Source organism: Neolamprologus multifasciatus, chromosome 7, assembly GCF_963576455.1.
Source record: "Neolamprologus multifasciatus chromosome 7, fNeoMul1.2, whole genome shotgun sequence".
NCBI lineage: Eukaryota > Metazoa > Chordata > Actinopteri > Cichliformes > Cichlidae > Neolamprologus > Neolamprologus multifasciatus.
In genome coordinates this window covers 56708409-56728860 of record NC_140445.1, presented here as the reverse complement: position 1 = coordinate 56728860, position 20452 = coordinate 56708409, and the positions used below count along the sequence as shown (strand labels likewise).

The window sequence follows — 20452 nt, the reverse complement described above, 5'->3', positions numbered from 1 at the left end:
CTTTTCTGAAATGCGTCCGATGATATCCGGTGACCTATTCATCCGGGACACCGATTAAGGGTGAAGGTGATAGTAGCCTATAGCCCAATGAGTCAAGTACTTGCGGTGGCGGTGTGATGCGTGCACATGTTTCGACAACTGTAGGAACTACGGAATTACAATTTCACTTGACAGTGTTAAACAAACTACGTTTGTAAAATTGGAAAAGTTACGAGTTCCTGTGGTTCTGCAACAGACAATCATGAGTGACGCAAAACGACAGATAAGGTAAGCATGAAATTAGCTTAAGCCGCAAATCGTTACGTTTGCCTTATTGACAAAAATTTTTATGAAGTTTTCCTTATGGCTTTTTGCTTCATATGTTATTTGCTTCCTATTACTTTTTTTTACAGTTAAATTTGGTTTTAACGTGTTTTGAGTACTATGTATTGAAGTAGGGACACATTACGTAATAGATGTGGTATAACCACGTGATGCTCTCGGTAGCCCCTATAAACAAACAACCACTTTTAAACAAATTTGTTAGAAATAAATTTGATTTTAATATATAATTTAATAACTTTTCCTATGTAGGCTTATTTCCTTGAACCTGAAACACAAATTATAAGACTGTTGCTTTGTCCATATCTTTGAATATATAGGTGCGTTAACAATAATATGATTAGTCTGTTTCCATCCGAGACCATTTCGCTCACTCCATATATCATTTCCAGTAATACAGGAAATATGTAAATATAATAAGTGCATGACAAAAACTGAAAATGTTCTTGTTTGGCAAATACATTGAAGCCTTTGTTTTTTTAATTTCTTATTTGTGTTACAGAACCTCCACATTTTCCTCCTTTGGAAAGGCAAGTTTTATCCTTAAACAATATTTTGAAGTTATATAGCGTAAAAAAATTAAAACATTATTTTATAGTTCTAGATCTCTCTATTTTATTTAATTGTTTTACTTGCATTTACAGACACGGAAAATTCGTCTGAAACATGAACATATAATAAAATGCATTGAGACTTTCTCCGAACCACAAAACAGAAAGAAACACAGTGTTCACCGAGGAGACGCATTCTGGAGTAACGTGTGCAAAGACTTGGGAGTGCCAAATAATTGTACAAATCGTAAAAAACTTAATCATGTTGCTCTGCACTACCAAAAGGTAAGCACTCTATGATATCTATGATTAGAGTCTGAATACTACTCTGGACTTAGTATTTATCAAGGAGAGTGGCAAACATTTTTTAAGCTCTGAATGAATTACAGAGCAAAAATTGAGTGAGCAACAGAAGTTTGTTTAGACCTGAAGAACAGTGGATGAATAATAAAAATTGTGTCTTGCACAGGCACACCTAAGTATAACTAGGTGGAAGGATACTGTTTTACATTACAGATAGATGAAAATGTAATTACTACATGTGTATTAAACAGATAACCATGGAAGTCATACACAAACCAAAAAATATCGATGTTGAAGGTGATAGTGGGACCTCCGGAGAGAACACATCTTCTTTGGTACGTATTTCAAAACAAAATTACATGATTTCTTTGATGTTACATATATTGTTATGAATTCTGTTATGAATCCTTGGGCAAGATACTAACCCCAATGTCTGCCTACTGGTGGTGGTCAGAGGGCCCGGTGGCGCCAGTGTCCGGCAGCCTCGCCTCTGTCAGTGCGCCCCAGGGCAGCTGTGGCTACAACGTAGCTTGCCATTGCCAGTGTGTGAATGTGTGAATGACTGAATGTAGTGTAAAGCGCTTTGAGGTCCTTAGGGACTAAGTAAAGCGCTATACAAATACAGGCCATTTACCATTTACTGGGTGGCTGTGGGTCAGGTTGTATAGCAGATATACTCGTCGATTCCAGGCTCAGTCTGCATGCCAAATATCTTTTGGCAAGATACTAACCCCAAGTTGCCCTCTGATGCGCTCATCGGAGTAAATGTTTATTAGTTTTCCCTTGATTTTAGAAGTGCATGTATGAGGTGTTGTGAATGTGGTATGTTGTACAGAGCGCTTTGAGTACTCCGGGAAGTAGAAAAGCAATATATATAAATCAGTCCATTTATCATCTATGTGTGTGTGTGTATCAATCAATCAATCTTTATTTATAAAGCACTTTTCATACAAAGATGTAGCACAAAGTGCTTTACACGGTTAAAAGCAGCCCACCCTGCCCTCCGACTCACTCCCCACACTCTCATTAACATAAAGTAAGTAAATTACTTGTATTATGTCCACACTGCAGAAGACAATATTTTCATATAAAAGCCATATAAATATATACAAGGCTTCACAACATCGTGGTGTTCAACAAACATTGCTTTAAACTCTACTAAAGAACTTGCTGTGACACCATGCAATACAGAGTAGTTGATTTCGCATTTCTATTATCCAGTTTCCATGCGTTTTTGCATAGGTTATATAAACATCTATTATATTTGTAATATAGAGTAAGCTCTATGCTAAACCTTTTAAACTAAAACATGTAGTTCTTGTTTTACCTTGCTATACTCATGAGTTAATAATTATTTCACACTCAGGATGATGGAAACACTGCCGACGAAACACTGGAGATGTATCCATCTGCAATGGAAGGAAATGAATCTCTCTATTTGCTCAAACAGGTTGGAATTATTTATTACATTACTTTTAACTACTTTTACTCAATGAAAACAATGTCTATATTTAAAAATCATTTCTTTGTTTGACAAATAAAATGATATTCAAAGGATGTTGTGGAGGACAGTGATGACAATGGCATTGTCCAAAACATTTCTCCTGAATTGAAACAAACTGGTGTGTCTCCATCACAATCATCTACATCCCTCGAAAAGGTAAAGTATTTTCCACATAACATTTCTGTCATGAAATTGCATCACCTATTTTTAATAAAATTCTTTTTTATGCTTTATAGGACTGGAGTAGAAATTCATCAAACAGAAGTGACAGTAGTAATGCTGAAGAGGAATTCTACAAATGCTCTTTGCCACAGCAGCCATGTTTTTTTTTCATTGACCAGAAAGACTGGCAAGACCTAAAAAAAACACAGAAAGGGAGGCTTTTCAAAGGTATGCAGTGGACTAATGTTGTAGCCACTGGCATTAAGTCAGTACACCCATTTTGCAGTTTTGGATTTAAGAGGCATACCATCAAGACCAGTCAGTCACAGTCTAAGACGGCTGTATTCTCATGTACGGCATACTGCCGTTTTAAGGATTGTCCAGTGACTGTGAAAGTGCAGGTTAAAGATGAAAAAACCCTGAAGGCTGATGTGCTTTTCCAAGGAGGTGAGGTGTGCCACAACACAAAGGAAATAAAAACAAGACCTGTGCGTGGACAGTCCAGAGATGCAATAGCAGAAAAACTTGAAACCAAAATGCCAAGAAGTCTTTATCTGGATTCTCTAAATAAAATACCAGAAAAAGCTTTCCAAGCAGGGTGTCGGGATGAGGCTCCATCTCCAGATGTCCTGAAAAATATTGCCTTGTCCCACAGAAAAAAACAGAGACCTCATTTAAATGAGATGGCCAGTCTGCAAATGCTAATAGACAGACAGCAAGGACTTCCAAACGAAGTCCTTCAGAGAGTGCTCCTGCATCCAAAAGGGATAATGCTTTGGTCCAAAAAAACACTTTCAGTGTTTTACCAGCGGTGCAAAGACGACATAGTATATTTTGATGCAACAGGAAGCATTATCTCTAAAGATAATGCTTCTGCTACTCCGTACTATGTGTATGAACTTATAGTTAGAAATCCCTTCAAGGGATCATCACCTCTACCAACAGCAACTTTTGTAACATGTGACCATACCACTGCTTCCGTTACATATTTTCTACAAGCATTTCAAACAGAGCTTACACGAATGTATGGAAGCAGGGCAAACAAAAGGCCAGTAATGATCATATGTGATGGCTCACTGGTGCTTCTCCAGTCCATTGCTGTAACATTCTGCAGAGCAAGTTTGGAAGACCTTTTGGAGCGATACTTCCAGGTTATCACAGGACAGTTAGACACGGATAACTTCAACATACCCATTCTCCACCGGTGTTTGAGTCACATCATGAAGAACGCAAAGGATCTTTGCAAAAAGAGGTATTTGTGCTAGAGTCTGTGAGTACGATATTTATTTTTCTGTTTTAAGTATTTCTTTGGTGTTAGTGTTCTTGCCCTTGTAGTTATTGTAGTTATTGCTAATTCATCTCTATTATAATTATATTTTGTTAGTGTTGTTTCTGCTAATGATTAGACTTTGTTTGTGTTTAGTATGCATGCTTATTGTTTATATGCTTTTTTTTCACTATAGACTACAGAAACACTACAAATTTGGCATGCACGTTTTTGGATTACTGGCCTGTTCATCAAACTTGAAAGACATGGATGGCATCATTATAAGTGCAACAGTTGTTTTCAAAAGTCCATGCAGTGGACCAGAAGTGAAAAAACACCTGCAGAACCTCAAAATGCTGATCGATCAGACAGGGAATGGGGATGCTGAAGAAACAGACATCATTCCAGAGGATTATAAGGTAATTTAAAAATTCAGCTTGGATTTCAATGGTTAAGATATTAATTGTGTTCATGATATAGTGTGACACCAATAACATCGTTTTGTAGTACATTTCTGGGTTTTTAAAACAGATTAAGACTTTCTTTAAGAATCCAAAAACATTGTAATTATATGATATTTAAATTTTTATTTCAGATGGCAATAGTTCACTCATCACTTAAACATCACTTTGCCGAAGTAATTGCCAGTGCCCACCTTGATGTGACTGGAGCACCGAATGTGTACTATGCACCAGCATTCATTTCAAGTATTTCAAAGTACTTTCTACCACATGCTACCTTGTGGTCAGGAATGCTGCTTGGTATGTCTTGTTTTGGTCAATCAACACTTATATGTTTTTATTTATGTGCTTTATTGATTAAAAATTCTGTGTTTCTTTAGGAGATCTTGGACGGCATGGGAAAAGCTCAGCGTATGGCTTTCTCAGTAAACGGTACAATCATGTGTCGCAGTTGAAGAAGCAGGTAGAATAAGTTAATACAGTAAAAGAAACGTTATGCTGAATTTGGCCAAAGTGTAAAAAATGTAATTACCATTTTCAGAACTACACTGAAGACAATCGAACGCAAGGGATCATGGAAAAAAGTCAATGGGACTTGAAAAGGATTCGCTTTGAACGAAGGCATCTCACTAGACTAGATGACTTTGTGCAGATATATCAAAGGAAACATGATGCTCTTCTCCGTGAATATGGCGATGTAGGCAAAAAAAGGAAGAAGGTGAGGTTTAAAGAGGATAATTAAAATTTTGGTACAGATTTGGTGCAGTTTTTACACAATGAAAGTCATTTGCACTGCTGTTGTTGAATTTATCAAATCTGTAATGTATATTCCCATTCACATTAGAAATTGTCTGTTTTTTGTGCATGCTGTAGTCTAAAATGTCTTTGGTACTGTCGTTGTGACTTTGTGTTATTAAAAAACATTTTCACAACTGCATTACATGTGGTTAGAATGACATTTCTGATGTGATAAATATAGGAGATTATTTGACTAACAACTGTAATTAAACAAAAGACAGGAAGCATTAAGCATTTTGCGGTCCAATAAATTTGGGATTACAGTACATGTCCTTGACGGTTTGCATGCTTGTAATCTTTTGTACATGAAGATCAGATCTAAAATGTATTGTTAATTATTTCAAAATTATACTTTTCAGTCTTACCGAGTGGAGACCGAGAAGTGGAAGAAAAAAAGTAGAAAACGAAAAGGCTTCTATGTAACTCCTCTGATGGGAAAACGAGTCAAACAGGTAAGGTATCATCATTTTTTATTTCATCTATGCATGTCACTAAAACATTTTCTATTTGAAAGGTTGTGTGTTGTAATCAAATTTAAATGTATACTTTGCTTTTTTTTTTTTTTACAATTGTTCAATTAGGCATGTAAAAAATACTGTAATCTTACTGTAATTCTCTTTATGCTCCTGTGATTTAATTCAATTTATGCATGTTTATGAAAGTAAATAACGATGTTAACTATACATAAATGTACAGTAATTATAACTCATCTATGTGTTAAAAATGTTTTGTATACATCAAATAACCATGTTATGTGCCATTATACATTTTAGAATTAAAAACATCATTAGTCTTTCACAGCTTTTAGGAAAACTTTGGTAATGAAAATCATGATATTGTACACTCCACACATGGCAACCGCTACCCATAAAATAATTGATGTTATTGAAATAATTAGCATTATTGTTAGTTATTGCTGTTGTAGAAGACCATTTATATCACTTAACATTTTGTTCTGTAAATGCAGTAACATATAAACACAGACAAAGACTGTATATTGTCTAAACCTATGTATGTATTATAGATCGAGAATAATTTAAGTTCTGCTAAAGACATACATTTTCATGTGTGTTCTGTAAGTATTCTGTGTTCTTCCATGTAAAGTTGTAATTTTATTATTTTTATAAGGATCATCAAGAAGAACCACCACACTCAGATGTGCCCACAGAGAAGACTGAAGCTGTCACTAAACAGGTTTGATATATATATATATATATATTGTTAATTGTATTAAACAAAGTATTATTATTATGATTAATGATTTTAGTTTAGAAAAGCAAGCTTTCTTTTACTTTAACTACTTTGAAAGTAGTTCTCCTGGATGCTCCTCGAAGAAGCCTTGAGAACAACACCACCAATGGCCAAATTACATCCCTGAACAGTGACAATATATTTTGTTTTTAATCATTGGCTGTAGATATTAATATTGTATCTTTGTATAGTATGCTTGTAACCTACAGATGATGATATGAATGAAAAAATTTAATTTTACGATTCATCACCCATTAAAAACTGTGGCCACTGATGTTTTTCATTTTGCATACAGTGAGCCATATTTCGCTTCATTGATTATAACTTCTTGGCATTCGTTCCTATTTTTGATCCGATAATCTTGAAGGCCAGCCATAATACTGGTTCATATCATGACTTATGTTCGTAGGTTCCTTTGTTTTTAGAGCAACTAAAAAGTTCGAGTTAATTGGGTCGTCAAGAAGTCACTTCATTTTCTCAGAATAATGTCAGTCGGTAGTATTCTAGTAAAAATGAGTGAAAAAGTCCAGTCATGAAAGGCATTTAAACTGTTGGAGTGATTGCTCAATACTGTTTAAAAAAAACCCAGACATTTTAATATCTATCTATCAATCGATAGATAGATAGATATACATAGAGAGAGAGGGAGAGAGAGAGAAAGATAAATATGTGAGCGTGTGTGTGTTTTTAAATTTTAATGTTATTATGTGAGAACAATGAAAATTTGGATCTAATAGCACTAGTTCATACTTTCTAATACAGCAGCTAATACAAAGAAGAGATGGCTGGCATCTGTAGTAGTTTTGCCTAATATAATTTTGAAATACATTGTTGTTGAGCTATGCTGGACCTTGAATAATATGTATATTACAATCACTGTATTTATCTTTCTTAAATTTTTTATAATGTTATGAATTATATATTTAATTTGTTATTTAAAGTACTTTATTTTTCATTTTATAAATTTTGTCACCAGGATGAAAAAGAACAAGCAGCAACACAAAAAAGGATAATGTCAGCACATCTCACGCAAGATGTAGACATTTCAGTGTGGATTGCTGATCTCTGCAAGTTTCAAGTGGACGCTGTTGTCAATGCAGCAAATACCATGTTACAACATTGTGGTGGGCTGGCATTGGCGATCTCAGAATGTGGTGGGCCAAAAATACAGAAAGAGAGCAACAATTACATAGCAGAAAACGGACCTCTGCGGACTGGAGAAGCTATTGTAACAAGTGCTGGGAACCTGTCTTGCCAAAAAATTATTCACGTAGTGGGACCATGTCTGCAAAGCAAACCATCAGCCAAAGATGTCACACAGGCAAAACCTATGTTGCGACAGGCCATAATCAGTGTTTTGCAAAAGGCAGAGGAGCACAAACTGTGTTCTATTGCAATTCCAGCAGTAAGTTCAGGAATATACAACTTTCCTGCCAGGGCATGTGCTGATGTGATTGTTCAAACAATCTATGACCATGTAAAAAATAAGACTAAAAAATCAGCACCATTTACAATAAATCTTGTGGACAAGGAGGGAAAAAATGCGAAGGAACTGGAGAGGGCGTGCAAAGAACTGTTGAGTGACCCATTTCCAAACAGTGAAGGACAAGGAAATCAGAATGAGGATCCAACTCCAACTTCCATAAGTCAGGTGATCATTGTTTTTGTCATATTAATGTTTGAATTATGGTAATTTAGTTTTGATTGATATCAATAGGAAAATATGGAATGCAAGGCAAAGATTACACTTTAAAACAGTGAATTATAATATACTAGCACACAACACATATTAAACAATATTTAAATGGTAAAGTGTTTTAATTTATTTTAGAGCACAGAAGATATAGGCTACGGATACGATGTGCGAAACACCTCCAGAAAAGTCCAGGAGGAGGAAAAGGGCAACACATTGGATAAATTACAGGTAAATCAATGTGTATTCTACTGTCTTTAACTTCAATGAAATCTCAACAAACAGTCATAACATCATGATCAATAGAGTTGCTGCTATGTCATTCAGACACAGTTCGGAAACATGAGAAGAACATGTGAATTTTTATGTTTGAACTTTTTGTGCAAAACTAAGGCTTATGTATTCTGTTATGCTGAAAACTGTTTCTGTTCCCTTTAAAGTATTCATTCTTTTAATAGCTTTTCCAAACTAATTAATTATTGATTGTGGTAGGTTACACTGATGTCAAATTGAGTTATTAGTATTCACAAATTAAATTTGAAAGTAACAATCTTGTGCACATCAAACAACTTTTCCATAAATACTTAACTTGTCCTATCAATGTATTAGGTCTCTATAATGGTATAACACATAGTCATTTATATGTCTTGATGAATTGTCAATCATCCTTTTTATGTCAATCTGAAAAACTTGATTCTGTTCATCTGGACGTAGCGTTTTCAGTGGGAGAAACATTTCGTCACTCAACCAGGTGACTTCTTCAGTCTAAGCTGACTGCAGTTTTCCCCAAAATTATAAAATTATCAATCGTGAATTGCTTCATCATAATTATGCAAATTGGTATGACCATTGATCAAGAAGGACTCATCAAAGACCACTAATAAATGCCCATGAGTCAGTATGCAAATATACGTTTTGTAAGATGCGGGAAATCTGGAGTTATTTGTGTACTTTTTTGACAATGTCAAAAGAATTTCTTACTCTTGTGCCACAAATACAAATACACTGTTTATTTGGCCCATAGGTCACTGCACTGTGGAAAAGACAGGAAACCGAAGTTGTTGTTGCTGTGATTCCATCACAAATAAAAGGAAACAACTTTATAGTTCACCACAGCGAGCTGAAATCACTGGAACCTCATCAATGGTTAACAGGCGAGGTACGTGGAAAAGACAGACTACAAAATAAATGAAGCTGTATTTTAATTACTGTGTTACAGTAATCCTTTCAAACCCAAAATTTAATTTCCTGGTGTTTGTTTTGCTTTATTGCTATTCATAGAGCAAAAACATCACTGATCTTAATGCTGTTCCCATATCAAAAACACATTTTATCATCCACGTTAGACAGTTGCAATGTTTTTATAGACACAGCTATTGTTTATACATGCTTTGGTCTTAAATGGATTTGTTACTGTGCTGATGCACTTGAATCTTAAAAGGTTTTATACTGTTGTCAGTCACAACTCATGATCGCTAACTTTCATGCATAATGACCTGCATTGCTTTACTTTAAAAAAAAAAATAGCCGTAAAAAATTCAAAAATATATATCAAAGAAAAAAAAAGTGAGATTGTCAAAGACAAACTTTCAGTCTTGAGTCACATTTTGTTATCCAAATTTTCCATGAAAACACAACTCAAGGATTTAAGAATGTTCTGTGATATGGTAACTCTGGAAGTTATTGGAGTATATTGTTTTTTAAATCTGTTTTTATTAAAATGTGAAACATTTATGAGCACAAAATGTCGCTTCAATTTCCTGTTCTTGGCTGACAGGAGTCACCCACAGTGTGGTCTTCGGTTGATATAAACCTTCTGCCTCGAGATCTGCTTTGTTGTATTTTCATAATTTGTCTTCTGTGTACTTTGGTTAGATATATTGGTTATTTGAGGTACTGTTATTATCCTGTTAGCTCAATATATTCTTTCCTTTTGTAACGTTTGACATCAACTAGCTATATTCTCATAGAGAAAATCACATAGAAAATCAGCCAGCCAATCAATGAAAATGAAAACAGTGTGTTTGAGTGCTTTAGAGAGTAAAGAGAGTTCAAATAGAGAGTTCTTACATTGATAGCACTACATTATTAATTAATCATGGATTACACATTTTCAAAAATGTAACATAATTAGCAGTTTAAGTTGACCTCTCTTCATTATTCAATGTTTTTTTTTACAAGATTATAGAGTGTGCTCTGCATGATATTGCCTGCAAGTTGGATTTGGGCAGTAAGGTATACATACTGAACCACTACACTGCCGGTGTCATCCTGTTTGGAAAAAGAGAAATGATGAGGAGGCACTGTTTGTCAAAGGTAATAAATACATATACATATACATATTGCAATATAAATATATTTGTATTTTACATTGTATTAATGCTTTGTTAACAGGTCAACTTTGATAACTACCACGCAATTGTTTCGTTTGTAAACGTTGGAAATGTTCACTGGAAGTTCCTGGTTAGTACTAACACAAATTTCCCTTCAGAAAATTCATATTTTGAAAAAAAAATACAATATTATGGAAAAATTAGTTGTTGATTTTTTCAAATGATGCCCTGTAAGTGCAATAAAATTTCATTCCTGGAAGCATTTTTTACTTTCTGAGACAACTGGATTCATCAAACCCAGATTTGTGGTGTCTTTGATGTCCCACTATGAAGTCCTGCACATCAAATACCAGTATACTGTAATACTAATTGTTTCCTATCAGTTTCCATTAAAAACTGAAATTTAAGGCATTTGACTGTAGTAAATTGTGTGTGGACAAATAAGATAATAGCAAATGGAATCTGTAAATCAGCTTGACTTATTATAATAGGGATTGATGTAATAATATCTTTTATAACTGCTTTTCCTGGGATCATTTTAATAATCAGCTGTGATAACTGATCAAACAAGTTATAGTCAAACCTCTCAAGCATGATAAAAGACATATTTTTATCTGTAATTACTGGCTAGAGAATTAATTATATTATCTTTTCGGTTACAGTACCTAAGTAAAGCAGACAGCTGTCTTTACCTTGTTGATCCAGCACGCAACACAAGAGAGCTTGAAGAATCCAAAGTGGCAGCACAAAAATTCAGGTAAATTCTATTTTTCAAAAATTAAAGTGAATAAATTATCATTTGCTTTTATAGTGCTGCAGTGTTTTCCAAATTTGTAGGCCAGGCCTTATCGGTGGGCTGGGATGGTAATGTGCCTCAGTAATTACATTTTAGCATGAAAAAGTACAAGTTGGTTGTTAGTTTATTATTTTACTTAATATTGTGTTAAATCACAGTATTAAGTAAACTGCATGTGTCCCAATGGTAGATGGGTCAGTCATTGGCCTTAAGAACTTGCGTTAGCAGTTTAGATCCAGCAGCTTATGTTTGTAATGTGTTGGTTGTTTTTTGTTTTTTCTTTAATTATATATGACTTTCCCTGTTTTTTCAGTTGACTTTTTTTATTCTGTGTGTTTTTTGGTGGTGCAGCCCTATTGGCTTTGGGACTGTGTAAATTATAGCAATAGTGAATTGTGATTACTATAGACGATTTAATACAGTACTCAAATCCAGTGCTATTGTAGTTTTTGTCTAGGTGATATCTCTCGACCGTCTTTGTTTCCCATAAATAAAGAATGTGGCATTAAATTAAGCCACATGTTATTCCAAAATGTTTTATAGTAGAGTATTTTTCAAATTATTTGTGCTGACATTGAACATTCAAAATAAGGTAATGACCTGCCTGCCTGCCTGCCAGCGTGCCGAGTGGGTTCATTTTGTATTCTAGTTCAGAACAGTTTTCTGTTTGCCGTCCAGCATTAAAGCTGTACTTAAGTTCACCTTTTGTTTCCGTGAGTCTGCATTTTGGGTACTTTTCCTGCCTGCACACGGCCCTCACATGACAGTATAACCCTTGCACAGGGAGTTCTTCAAAATGAGACGTACTGCAATCAACAAGACTGACTGGGTGGATATCAAGTTAAAAGGAGGAGTTTTGAAGCACCCAGTACAGAAGGACACAAATAGCTGCGGTGTCATTGTCATCTTGGTAAAGTAACAAAGACATGAGTTTCAAATATTTTTTGTGCTGATGGTGCATTATAAAATTGAGTCTGCTATAGAAAAGGAATATGACTAAATTATTTTTGAATATTTTGCTATTTCCATAGATGGCAAAGGCGTTCATGGAGTCCTTTCCCAAAATACCAGAAATGACATTTGAAACAAAAATTAAAGCAATGGTACAGCAGCGTGAAGCAATTGCTTTACAAATACTGGGAGCCTCAGGTTTGTGAAGTGTTATAGCACAAATAAATCACTTGTATTTAAATATTCATTGTCAATCACTAATTTTACTATATTTGTAATAGTGTTCGAGGCAGAAAACAATTGCGCCATGTGTTCAACTCCAAAACCACCTTTTCCAGGGCCTTCAATCACCAAATGGGTAAGACAGATTTGTAGTTGGGGATATTATTTAACAAAATCTATTGTGTATAGTTGCTTTTGTTATTTGGTTTTTGTTTTGAGGAAGAGGGGAAATTCTGCCTTAACTTGCATGTAATTATTTTTGGCTTGGTGTGTTAGTTATTTTGAATATTTGATAAGGAAAAAAATATGCAATACATACTAATGGCAGATTAATAAAGATATTAATGTTAAATCAAGTGATTAAAGATTTTTTTTTAATTTTTGGTTTGTTGAAAATTCACAGATCCAGTGTGACAGCTGTTCAAGGTGGTTTCACACACAGTGCCTGCAGATGAATACTGAGCTGTTTCAGAAGGCAGAGGCTGCAGAATGGGAGTGCGCTCTCTGTGAAAAATAAATACTTGTATTTATTTTGTAAAATGTATATAAGATTGAATAATGTCATGTAAATTCTTATTTGTATTGATAGAAACTAAGGAACAGATGTAAATTGTTTTTATACATTTTGTATGTGTACATATACAGGTTATGTATTTCAGAAATGTAAATAGAGCTTGTTCGTTTAGATTTTGTATTGCATTCTTTTTCATTTTAATACCTTTTGTAAAAAAATTACACTAAATTTAGAAAATAATGTGATTCTTGCGGTTTGGGTTTGTGACCCTTTTTGCATTCATTTTGGTATTTGTTGCTTCAGATTACTATTGATCAATGTATGTAATTCTTGTTTTTGCTGTTATTAGTTAGTAGTTTTAATTTGTTTGTTTCGTTCTTCTAATTATCCTTGACAGCTCATAGTTGCTCAGTCTTTACTCCTTTGTTTACATAGATCCTTTCGTGTCACCTACCATTACGTTCCCATCTCCCTTGTTTGTTAATGTGAGGTATACGTTCGTCATGTTTCCTGCTTTAAGAGTCTGTTTTCCTTTCTCATGTTCAAGTCTTGGGTGTACCCCTTCATATTTTATCTCATACTGCTGGTCGCCATCATGTTCAGGTCTGTAGTAGTGTTGTCATAGTCACAGTAATATTAATAGCAGTCGTAGTTTAGTCTCGCCCATTTCAGGATTAATTACAGTTATTGTAATCTATTGCTTTTGCCTTGTTGTATGTTCAAGTTTCTTCCATCAGCCACAATAAAGGGCTCTCTTTTAGTTCATCACAGTTTTGTTGTCCTCTGTGTCCTGCTTTTTAGTCTGCTTTTAAAATTATTAATGAATTTTTGAAAGTTGACATAATTCTATTGTATTGACTGTATTAGATTCAATACAAGTTTCCTTTAATTTCTGAGGAATTTTACAGTAAATCTGGCTGAAACTTGGCACACAGGTACAGTAGGTGTCCCAGAGGAGGGATGTGTTGAAAGTTGGACCTCAACTACTAAGGATGATTTTTAATGAATTTTTGAAATTTACACAATTGTAGTGTATTGACTGTATTGCATTGAATATAAGTTTCCTTTAATTTCTGAGGAATTTTACAGTAAATCTGGACGAAACTTGGCACACAGGTACAGTAGGTGTCCCAGAGGAGGGATGTGTTGAAAGTTGGACCTCAACTACTAAGGATGATTTTTAATGAATTTTTGAAAGTTGACATAATTGTAGTGTATTGACTGTATTAGATTCAATACAAGTTTCCTTTAATTTCTGAGGAATCTTACAGTAAATCTGGCTGAAACTTGGCACACAGGTACAGTAGGTATCCCAGAGGAAGAATCTGTTGAAAGTTGGACCTCAACTACTCAGGATGATTTTTAATGAATTTTTGAAAGTTGACATAATTGTAGTGTATTGACTGTATTGCATTGAATACAAGTTTCCTTTAATTTCTGAGGAATCTTACAGTAAATCTGGCTGAAACTTGGCACACAGGTACAGTAGGTATCCCAGAGGAAGAATGTGTTGAAAGTTGGACCTCAACTACTCAGGATGATTTTTAATGAATTTTTGAAAGTTGACATAATTGTAGTGTACTGGCTGTATTGAACTGAATACAAGTTTCCTTTAATTTCTGAGGAATTTTACAGTAAATCTGGACGAAACTTGGCACACAGGTACAGTAGGTATCCCAGAGAAGGAATGTGTTGAAAGTTGGACCTCAACTACTAAGGATGATTTTTAATGAATTTTTGAAAGTTGACATAATTGTAGTGTATTGACTGTATTGCATTGAATATAAGTTTCCTTTCATTTCTGAGGAATTTTACAGTAAATCTGGACGAAACTTGGCACACAGGTACAGTAGGTATCCCAGAGGAAGAATCTGTTGAAAGTTGGACCTCAACTACTCAGGATGATTTTTAAAGAATTTTTGAAAGTTGACATAATTCTATTGTATTGACTGTATTAGATTCAATACAAGTTTCCTTTAATTTCTGAAGAATTTTACAGTAAATCTGGATGAAACTTGGCACACAGGTACAGTAGGTATCCCAGAGGAAGAATGTGTTGAAAGTTGGACCTCAACTACTAAGGATGATTTTTAAAGTATTTTTGAAAGTTGACATAATTGTAGTGTACTGGCTGTATTGAACTGAATACAAGTTTCCTTTAATTTCTGAGGAATTTTACAGTAAATGTGGCTGAAACTTGGCACACAGGTACAGTAGGTTTCCCAGAGGAAGAATCTGTTGAAAGTTGGACCTCAACTACTCAGGATGATTTTTAACGAATTTTTGAATGTTGACATAATTCTATTGTATTGACTGTATTAGATTCAATACAAGTTTCCTTTAATTTCTGAGGAATCTTACAGTAAATCTGGACGAAACTTGGCACACAGGTACAGTAGGTGTCCCAGAGGAGGGATGTGTTGAAAGTTGGACCTCAACTACTAAGGATGATTTTTAATGAATTTTTGAAAGTTGACATAATTGTAGTGTATTGACTGTATTAGATTCAATACAAGTTTCCTTTAATTTCTGAGGAATCTTACAGTAAATCTGGCTGAAACTTGGCACACAGGTACAGTAGGTATCCCAGAGGAAGAATCTGTTGAAAGTTGGACCTCAACTACTCAGGATGATTTTTAATGAATTTTTGAAAGTTGACATAATTGTAGTGTATTGACTGTATTGCATTGAATACAAGTTTCCTTTAATTTCTGAGGAATCTTACAGTAAATCTGGCTGAAACTTGGCACACAGGTACAGTAGGTATCCCAGAGGAAGAATGTGTTGAAAGTTGGACCTCAACTACTCAGGATGATTTTTAATGAATTTTTGAAAGTTGACATAATTGTAGTGTACTGGCTGTATTGAACTGAATACAAGTTTCCTTTAATTTCTGAGGAATTTTACAGTAAATCTGGATGAAACTTGGCACACAGGTACAGTAGGTGTCCCAGAGGAAGAATCTGTTGAAAGTTGGACCTCAACTACTCAGGATGATTTTAATGATTTTTTTGAAAATGACATAATTGTAGTGTACTGGCTGTATTGAACTGAATACAAGTTTCCTTTAATTTCTGAGGAATTTTACAGTAAATCTGGACGAAACTTGGCACACAGGTACAGTAGGTGTCCCAGAGGAGGAATGTGTTGAAAGTTGGACCTCAACTACTAAGGATGATTTTTAATGAATTTTTGAAAGTTGACATAATTGTAGTGTATTGACTGTATTGCATTGAATATAAGTTTCCTTTAATTTCTGAGGAATTTTACAGTAAATCTGGATGAAACTTGGCACACAGGTACAGTAGGTATCCCAGAGGAAGAATCTGTTGAAAGTTGGACCTCAACTACTCAGGATGATTTTTAAAGAATTTTTGAAAGTTGACATAATTCTATTGTATTGACTGTATTAGATTCAATACAAGTTTCCTTTAATTTCTGAGGAATTTTACAGTAAATCTGGATGAAACTTGGCACACAGGTACAGTAGGTATCCCAGAGGAAGAATGTGTTGAAAGTTGGACCTCAACTACTCAGGATGATTTTTAATGAATTTTTGAAAGTTGACATAATTGTAGTGTACTGGCTGTATTGAACTGAATACAAGTTTCCTTTAATTTCTGAGGAATTTTACAGTAAATCTGGATGAAACTTGGCACACAGGTACAGTAGGTATCCCAGAGGAGGAATGTGTTGAAAGTTGGACCTCAACTACTCAGGATGATTTTAATGATTTTTTTGAAAATGACATAATTGTAGTGTACTGGCTGTATTGAACTGAATACAAGTTTCCTTTAATTTCTGAGGAATTTTACAGTAAATCTGGACGAAACTTGGCACACAGGTACAGTAGGTATCCCAGAGAAGGAATGTGTTGAAAGTTGGACCTCAACTACTAAGGATGATTTTTAATGAATTTTTGAAAGTTGACATAATTGTAGTGTATTGACTGTATTGCATTGAATATAAGTTTCCTTTAATTTCTGAGGAATTTTACAGTAAATCTGGATGAAACTTGGCACACAGGTACAGTAGGTATCCCAGAGGAAGAATCTGTTGAAAGTTGGACCTCAACTACTCAGGATGATTTTTAAAGAATTTTTGAAAGTTGACATAATTCTATTGTATTGACTGTATTAGATTCAATACAAGTTTCCTTTAATTTCTGAGGAATTTTACAGTAAATCTGGATGAAACTTGGCACACAGGTACAGTAGGTATCCCAGAGGAAGAATGTGTTGAAAGTTGGACCTCAACTACTCAGGATGATTTTTAATGAATTTTTGAAAGTTGACATAATTGTAGTGTACTGGCTGTATTGAACTGAATACAAGTTTCCTTTAATTTCTGAGGAATTTTACAGTAAATCTGGACGAAACTTGGCACACAGGTACAGTAGGTGTCCCAGAGGAGGGATGTGTTGAAAGTTGGACCTCAACTACTAAGGATGATTTTTAATGAATTTCTGAAATTTTAAATAATTGTAGTGTATTGACTGTATTGCATTGAATATAAATGTCCTTTAATTTCTGAGGAATTTTACAGTAAATCTGGCTGAAACTTGGCACACAGGTACAGTAGGTATCCCAGAGGAGGGATGTGTTGAAAGTTTGACCTCAACTACTAAGGATGATTTTTAATGAATTTTTGAAATTTGACATAATTGTATTGACTGTATTGGGCTGTTCCATCGTAATGTGGTCTAGGCTTTCAAACGGGATATAAAGCGAAAAGGCGCTACCGTAAAGACTGGTGTAAAAGCGCAAGGAAATTTATGCGGCGGATAAGAGGCGGCTGGCTTGACCGCGGCTCACAAATGACGGCTCACTTTACCGCGGTTATCAGAGTCACCTGATTATGGAGGTAGGGAGTGGCCAAAGCAACTCTTCTCTTTCAACATGTTGTTCCATGTATAGTTACAGGGTGTTATGATCTGGTAGATAGAGGGGTTGTGTCCAGGCATGTAAACGTTTCCTAAAATACCTGCTTGACGACACATTTAATCCTCTGGTATCTGAACTCGTACCTACAGTGAATGGGTCGACTTTGCTTCCCATTACACCTACAGGTTTTGCCGCACCCAGAAGTGGTTTTTGATCCAGTCCAAGCAAAATTTGCGAACTCTGCTCTGTGTGCACTGACACAAAAGCTGCACTCAGCTGTGATCCTGGTTAGTTTCTATCTCAGAAGGGAAGTATCTTTGTTTAAATGAGGATGCTAGTTATAAGGAAGCGTCCCTGTGTGTTGAGAAATTCTGCTGATTAAGAGTTATACTGTAATTTATAATGTATTGTTTTCCTAAAGCTTCTCCATTTCGAAACATTTGTGACTTTTAAAAAGTGATTATAATGACCTATTTTCATCAATCTTATTAACACTCAAAACTATTTTTTTATTTCTCTCTCACGTAGCGTTCACATGCTGTGGGAAATCTGTCTGCCCTGTAATTAATGCTACACTTAGCTCTATGTATAGCGTCGCAGATTACAAACGTGCATAAAAGGCAACACAACCATTTGAAACCACACGCACACATCCCACTCAAACACGCACAGCAAGACACACCCTGCGGGTGCGCAGGACAGCGGGACACACATAACCTACATGGGATATCTAGCATTCACGCACAAGCATGTGCGCGCGCACACCGCCAAGTAGACAGACTTCCATTAACAACTCTTTTAGGGGCGGAAGTGTAAATTACTTTATTTTGGGGCTATATCTCGGCCACAATAAGCCCCCTCCCCCTCATTGCAAGTATTAAAATGCCGTGCGCGCAAACTCCAGAGTGTGGCTAGTCTGCGCGGTGGAACTGGGTCACTTGGCCACTGGGGATTATTCTCCAGCCCGCACGGTCTCCACAAACATTGGGACACTTTGTGTTTAGTGGCAGCCAGAGCCATAATTCATTCATGCGGCTGCTCAGACAATCCGGGGATAAGTAACAGACACACACCGTGAGCACTCGGCACTATTCTGCATCTGGGACGTCTATACCGTGTAATTTCATTCACTATAGTAACCTGCGCTCACACGAATGCGCACATTCCTACGCAAACCTCACACAAGTTCGCACACACACACGCACACACACACGTAGAAAAACAGGCAGGATGCACACGAGAATAAAATATTTTCTTGCTTCGGACTCACCCAGAACACCAGGTTAAAGGCAAACATCAGGTATTTGATGCACGTCTCACCCCCCGACAGTGCAGCCATGGTGGTCCTTGAACTGTGACTCACACTTGTACCGCTATCTCAAATTCAAGAGGAGAAGAGCCACTATATAACAGTCTGTATGCAGAATGAGGTTATTTGCCGAGGCGCCAGCGCTGACGCGCGTCGTGCGGAGCGCGCCTGTAGTGGTCCGCCCCCTCACGGCTGCACAGCCTCCCATGGCTCTTCTTCTTTCTGTCTTTATTCCTGACAACTTTTGTTTACAATTTCTTCTTTATTTAATTATTTGACCAAAAACAAGTGGATATCGTTGTTTTAGTTATTTTCGGGGATTTTGTGGGATTTCCGGTGATGTAGGAGTGTTGACATCACATCACACACGATTTTCGATTTATTCAGATTGCAGCCTGCACTTGCTTTTCAGTATAGTGTGTATAGTGTATAGTGTGCCTTTCCTATATACAATAGTGGGAACAGTACACTTAACAGCACCCTGCTGTGGTCATTTGAATGCAAGTTCCTGCAGGACTCTGGGCATTGCGATGACGTAATTCTCCAGGAATAAGGAAAGCGCGTTCACGGATTAAATATACTGTACATGAATAAACACGGTGCACGAGCAGGCTGTGTGCTCGCCAGCAATATATAGCTCACAGACAGACTATAGGTTACACGCTCTCACTTCTAAACGCGATATGAAACAGGTAGCTTTGCAATTGAATGCATCACTTAGCATCTGTGAGGCATGAAGGCTGTACATTAGTCTGGTGTCTGAACAGTCCTGCTTCAGGGTATATCACGCTTAGATATACGTTTTACGGCCATTTTTAAGTGGGCAATGAATTAGCTACCATTTATAGATGATGTATACGTTTTTGTTTTACCTAATGCTTGTATAACTTTATTAATTTAATTTAACAACATAGCTGTGAAAGCGTCAACATCGCTATGCTCGAAAAAAGCCTGAAAAGTATGATGCCATTTGTCTACATTTAGCTTTTAATAATAAAGTGTCCGTTTTTATATCCGTAGTAGGACTGAATTATTTCACTGGCGGTTTATTAATAAGTAGAAAACCCACTTTAACCCTTTAAAGCCTGAGCTATGACATTATTTCCAGAAAATTATTGAATTAGAAAAAATAC

At 35.7% G+C, this 20452-nt stretch overlaps 2 protein-coding genes and 1 long non-coding RNA gene across 3 annotated transcripts in view; 2 read left to right on the top strand and 1 right to left on the bottom strand.

Annotated features, from left to right (window-relative positions):
• Positions 1-19482, bottom strand: part of cd9a (CD9 molecule a) — a 29567-nt gene extending 10085 nt beyond the window's left edge. Inside the window, exon 1 of the mRNA XM_085164471.1 lies at positions 19281-19482. Within this exon, the coding sequence (XP_085020597.1) occupies positions 19281-19349 (69 nt within the window). The 5' untranslated portion in view covers positions 19350-19482. The remainder of the gene's footprint in view (positions 1-19280) is intronic.
• Positions 1608-5311, top strand: LOC146515580 (uncharacterized). Its single transcript, XM_085164459.1, has 6 exons — positions 1608-2625; positions 2731-2835; positions 2916-4093; positions 4305-4869; positions 4950-5032; positions 5111-5311. Exons 1-4 carry the CDS (start codon positions 2575-2577, stop codon positions 4534-4536), a joined length of 1566 nt encoding a protein of 521 aa, XP_085020585.1. The 5' UTR covers positions 1608-2574; the 3' UTR covers positions 4537-4869; positions 4950-5032; positions 5111-5311.
• On the top strand, positions 5665-8394 carry LOC146515579 (uncharacterized). The gene is made up of 3 exons (XR_014874808.1): positions 5665-5819; positions 6496-6561; positions 7595-8394. It is a non-coding gene; the product is annotated as an uncharacterized LOC146515579 (long non-coding RNA).
• Positions 19483-20452: the final 970 nt, after the last annotated feature.